Raw genomic sequence first — 5951 nt, 5'->3', positions numbered from 1 at the left:
AAAGTCTTGTTAATACAATTACGTTTCTCCATATTAAGGAAGGATTTGGATGGTTTTTCACCGTGTTCCATCCACCTTGTTCTAGATCTAATCATTACACCATCCAATTTAGTCTTACGAAGATTACAGCCTAGTTTGTTTAGACTTCAATGTACCCAACAGACTATCATCACCGTGAGCAATCTTATTAGCCAAATCTTGAATTTCGTTTTCGAGACGAGATTCATCTCTGCAAGCACTCTTTTTCTTCCAGGCTGCAAAAGAAATTGTTTTAGTTCTAATCGCCATTAATAGCATTTAAAAAAAAGTTGATCATTAATAATAAAGGGATATGATTATCCACGTCATGTTCGTCTATAGTGTACGTCTTCCGTTTTCAGTGCGTTACCTCGGTAACTGTGATGAAGACTGATCAGTCAACATACGAGATTAGGTTCGACATAGGCCCCTAATTGCTGTGCTTTGCTGTATGACTAATGGGCTATTCTGATGAACCATGTCCATGTTGTGTAAGCCCCAGAAATAGCGGTGTCACTGCATTACCGTACGAAGTCTGATGCTTCAATGGACGAAACTATTATCCCGGCCAAAATGGTTGGGACACTTTGAAATACCTTAGCCTCCTACGGTCACCAACTCCCCCGCTCCTCCGGTCAATGTTGTTCTCTTCGGGGGATGGAGCACACACCGCGCAATGAGAGACAACATTGAGCGGGGGCTGGGGGTTAGGGGCCAGCGAGATTTGGCCAGGATGTAGATCGACCAATAAGCCCAAGGCTTGCTGCCTCGTTTAGCTTGAAGGCATGAAAGACTCATTTTTGTATTTGAATGTTATAATGGGATCGTGGCTGGTTGGCTGAATGAACACAACGTTAATGCAGTCGATCATTTAACACGTAAAACACGTCTTTCGTTTCTATATTTATCGAAAAACGCTCAGTAATAACTTAATTGTCACATCACAATAAGCCAGAGAGTTCACTTAGAATACAAAACCTTCACCGGTACGTTATTTACATTCAATCATTCAAACTTCCATCAGTAATTTCAATGTTCATATTTACAGGTGAATGCCTTCATGTTTTTTTGTAATATTAATACGGGGAATATACAAATGACAAAAAGAAGGCTAGTTTTTGTATTCGTCTTGGTGTGTTGTCGGTAACTATTCACAACAATATGAGTACAGTTAAGACGGCGCAGTTATCGTGACGTTAGTAATATTAAATATTTATTAGACTTTAACGTTGTCTGTTTCTTACTAATTAATTAGTTTTTGTCTGATGACAGTGAAACTTGTTTTTCTTAGTGCCTTTGTTCTTTTATAAGAATAAATACAGACTTCTAAGTTTACCAGCATTTGACGCATTGATTTTGCGGATCACCTATTTGCAGTCGTTTCTAAATTGTCTGTTTGCGATTCCGTAAATCAGTGGTTAACTACACTGTTGATCAAACGAGTGATCGAAAATAGCCCCGATTACTTCCTGAAATTCATCATATGGAGTCGAATAATTTTTGACAACGAAAACAAGTAAGGGATCCAGGTCAGAGAAACACACGCTGGTGATGAAAAGCATTCTGGTTGTCTTACGCTGTAGTTTGGCAGCACCGACCTTTGAGGGGCGTGTCCTGGCTCTTGACGGCTCTGCCTCTGCGATGGGGTATTGTCTTGGGGCGCAGTTTTAGCTTTGGGTTCGGGAATCACATTGGGTTGGCTAGGGCCAGAAGAGTCTTGGTGTGCAAAAGATACAACGTGAGCAGCAGTGCATGCATCGTTGGGTTTCGCTTGGTGAGAGGTTGCGTGAGTTGTCGAGCTTGTGCTTGGTGGATGTACGAACTTCGTCACGGCCTCGTCGACAAAATGATCCACGTGTCGGTAACTCATTGTTCTGCTGAGGTGGTGTTGGTCGTGTCGAGCAGTTAACTTGACGTCCGACTCTCAGATCACTCGGAATGCGTTCACCGCGTGCAGTTGGCGCTTGGGCAGGCCCTACCTTGACGTGTTTACGGATGGTGGCGTAAACTTTCCCGTAACATACAGCAAATATCACCAACGCGATTACAAATGAAACTGCCTCTACAATCACTTCTATGTTCGAGTATACTACCCAAGAAGTGGTAACGGTGCAAGAGGTTCCCATGCAGATAGCATAGACTATTAGTGCAGCATTAACAGCAATTGCAAACAACACTGCGACCAAAACAGCTATCTTAGACCGTCGTGGATTGAAAATCCGTTTTTGTTTTTGCGGACGGCTACGCAGTCATAGCGTTCTACTGCAATCACCGCAGTGATACTGAATGACGAGACTATTGCTGCGTCAGCAAGTGCACTGATAACAACATTTAATATGGACAGCCCGGGCCCGGGGAAAGGAATACATCGAATATTCAGCGGCCAAATTAAAGAGAATATCGATAATCTCTGCGATTCTCAGAAAGCAGACAGCCAGATCAGCCCAGGCCAGGCTCTGATCAGAATATCGGTGCTTGTTGTACGAGTCTTTGTCCAGTAGATACGGAGAATCAGGCAGTTACCGGGCACTCCGAGTAGAAACACCAGATGTTGGTGATGAGGCGAATAGTATATCGAAAGTTGAAGGATGCTCCTCAGCAACCGAACCGTTTGTGGCTGTTGCGTTCGAGGTGAAAATGTTCTCCATGTTGTGTTTCCAGTCATTTCAAAGTAAAGGTTCACACAGCGCAGGATTCGCCTCTCCCTGAAAATTGAGCCTACGTCGAAAGAATGAGTCGTAAATATTGTACAATCATATCGAACCACTCATTTCGGCCAGTTCGGTAGTGTCGCCTGCAATTTCTCCCGTCTGCAAAATCCTCCCGCCTCGAACTGACACAAGACACTATTTCGGCCCTCCTAATAATTCTGCATCAATCTGATAGCTACTCTTTGCTGGCAAACAATAACGGCTTTTCTGATTAGCCACATCCATCTACTGAAGGCCCCAGGAAGAGCGTTCTCAGTGCATTACCTAGGTAACTGTAATGGAAACTGACTCTTCAAAAGGACGAAACTAAATCGACCAATAAGCCGAAATCTTGCTGCTTGCTTGAATGGCATTAAAGCCTCAACTGTATTGTACATTATTAGAGATCATGGCCGCTGGTTGACGGATTGTTAATGAACATAACGTTATTACAAGTTCCCTGTACCAGTCATCTTAACATTTACACATTAGTGGACATCATTCATTTCATTTTTTTTTGTCAAGGAACTCCAAGTCAGCTAATTGTCACATCAAAATAAACCCGAAAGCTCATAAAACAAAACCTGTACCGAACGAATATTGGCCATCAATCACTCAAACCTTCAGCACTAATTTCAATGTTCACTTTTACATGTGAAAGCCATTCATTTTATATAATAACAGCTGCATGGGACGCTAACAAAATGACTAAAAGAAGGCTAATTTTTGTATTTGTCTTTGTGTGTTATCTGTAAACTATTCATAATGACGGTATGGCCGAGTGATTTTCCTAATTACAACGCCTTGGTCGTAGGCCTGTACTTAACGTCGATTCTCTAATATAAAGAAATAGGTACAAAACAGGTTTCGTTTTATAATGTTATGGGCCTGTAGACCTACTGTGACGTCACTTTTTGAGTGCATGCCTGCGCACTAAATGCACACATGGATATTACTTTTTGCTCACTGCGCTTCACTTAGCATTCACACTCAACAGTTTACTTATCGTGACGTCATTATTATTAAATATACATAGAGCCGTTAACGTTGTCTGCTCTTATACTACTTAAATTTCCCCTCTTTTTGTTCAACTTTTAAGAAAAATGTGTCTGATGACAGTGAAACTTGTTTTTATAAGTGGCTTCGTTCTTTTAAACAACTAAATACAATTTCTATTAAAGTCTACCAGCATTTGAAGCATTTGATTTTGCGGATTACCTTTTTGCAGTCGTTTCTAAATCGTCTGTTTGCGATTCCGTAAATCAGTGGGTTAACTACACTGTTGATCAAACGAGTGATCGAAATAGCCCCGATTATTTCCTCAAAATCATCATAATATGGAGTCCCATTATATTTTACAACGTAAATCAGATAGGGCAACCAGGTCAAAAGAAACACCACACTGGTGATGAAAAGCATTCTGGTTGTCTTACGCTGTAGTTTGGCAGCACCGACCCTTTGAGGGGCGTGTCCTTGCTCTGGACGGCTCTGCCTCTGCGATGGGGTATTGTCTTGGGGCGAAGCTTTGGCTTTGGGTTCGGGGATCACATTGGGTTGGCTAGGGCCAGGAGAGTCTCGTGTGGCAAAAGATACAACGTGAGCAGCAGTGCATGCATCGTTGGGTTTCGTTTGGTGAGAGTTTGCGTGCATTGACGAGCTTGTGCTTGGTGGATGTACAAACCTCGTCACGGCCTCCTCCACAAATGATTCACTTGTCGGTGAGTCAATGTTCTGTTGAGGTGGTGTCGGTCGTGTCGAGCAGTTAACTTGACGTCCGACTCTCAGATCACTCGGAATGCGTTCAGCATCGCGTGCAGTTGGAGCTTGGGCGGGCCCTACTTTGACGTGTTTACGGATGGTGACGTAAACTTTCCCGTAACACACACCAAATATCACCAACGCGATTACAAATGAAACTGCCTCTACAATCACTTCTATGTTCCAGTATACTACAAACGAAGTGGTAACAGTGCAAGACGATCCTATGCAGATAACCCGGGCAATTAGTGCAGCATTAACAGCAATTGCAAACAACACTGCGACCAAAACAGCAATCTTAGACCGTCGGGGGTTGAAAATCCGTTTTTGCGGACGGCATACGCAGTCATAGCGTTCTACCGCAATCACCGCAGTGATACTGAATGACGAGGCTATTGCTGCGTCAGCAAGTGCAATGAATACACCATATACTATCAATAGCCCCGGGCCCGGGGGAAAGGAATACATCGAATATTCAGCGGCCAATCTAAGAGAAATTGCGATGATCTCTGCTATTCTCAGAAAGCAGACGACCAGATCAGCCCAGGCCAGGGCTCTGATCAGAATATCGGTGCTGGTCTTACGAGTCTTGATCCAGTAGACACGGAGAATCAGACAGTTACCGGGTAATCTGAGTAGCAACACCAAGATGTTGGCGATGAGGCGAATAGTATATCGAACGTTGAAGGGATGCTCCTCATCAACCGAACCGTTTGTGGCTGTTGCGTTCGAGGTGAAAATGTTCTCCATGTTGTGTTTCCAGTCAATTCAAAGTAAAGTTTCACTCAACGTAGGATTCGCCTCTCCCTGAAAATTGAGCCTACGTTGAAAGAATGAGTCGTCAAATTCTAATATTGTACAATTATATCGAACCACTCATTTCGGCCAGTTCGGTAGTGTCGCCTGCAATTTACTCCCGTCTGCAAAATCCTCCCGCCTCGAATTGACACAAAAGACTATTTCGGCCCTTCTAATAAATCTACATCAATTTGATAGCTACTCTTTGCTGGCAAACAATAACGGGCTTTTCTGATTAGCCACGTCCATCTACTGAAGGCCCCAGGAAGAGCGTTTTCAGTGCATTACCTAGGTAACTGCAATGGAAACTGACTCTTTAAAGGACGAATTTAGATCGACCAATAAGCAAACGTCTTGCTGCTCGTTTGAAGGGTATCAAAGCTACTTTTTATTGAATATTATTAGCGGATCTTGGCTGGTTGACGGATTTTTAATGAAGGTAACTTTATTGCAGTCAAAGCCCGTTATTGCAAGTTCCTGCACCAGGCAATTCTCCATTAGTGGACGGCATTCATTTCTATCTTGGTCGAAGGAAAAAGCCAACTAAGTTAGCTAATTGGGATGATAGCCACATCGAAATAAGTTCGGAAAATAAAACCTGCGCCGTTACGTTAATGCCCATCAATCATGTGAACTGTTATCATTCATTTCAATGTTGACATTTACCGGTGACTCCATTCATTTAAT

General features: G+C 42.9%; 1 protein-coding gene across 1 annotated transcript; it reads right to left on the bottom strand.

Moving 5' to 3' along the window:
* Positions 1-2437: 2437 nt before the first annotated feature.
* On the bottom strand, positions 2438-5216 carry LOC115921061. The gene is made up of 2 exons (XM_030978124.1): positions 4142-5216; positions 2438-2547 (listed from the first exon to the last, which is right to left on the bottom strand). The coding sequence occupies exons 1-2, from the start codon at positions 5214-5216 to the stop codon at positions 2438-2440; spliced, it is 1185 nt and encodes a 394-aa protein (XP_030833984.1).
* Positions 5217-5951: the final 735 nt, after the last annotated feature.

The sequence above is a fragment of the Strongylocentrotus purpuratus genome, unplaced genomic scaffold, assembly GCF_000002235.5.
Source record: "Strongylocentrotus purpuratus isolate Spur 01 unplaced genomic scaffold, Spur_5.0 spur5_contig_132, whole genome shotgun sequence".
NCBI lineage: Eukaryota > Metazoa > Echinodermata > Echinoidea > Camarodonta > Strongylocentrotidae > Strongylocentrotus > Strongylocentrotus purpuratus.
This window is presented reverse-complemented; position numbering and strand designations above follow the sequence as displayed.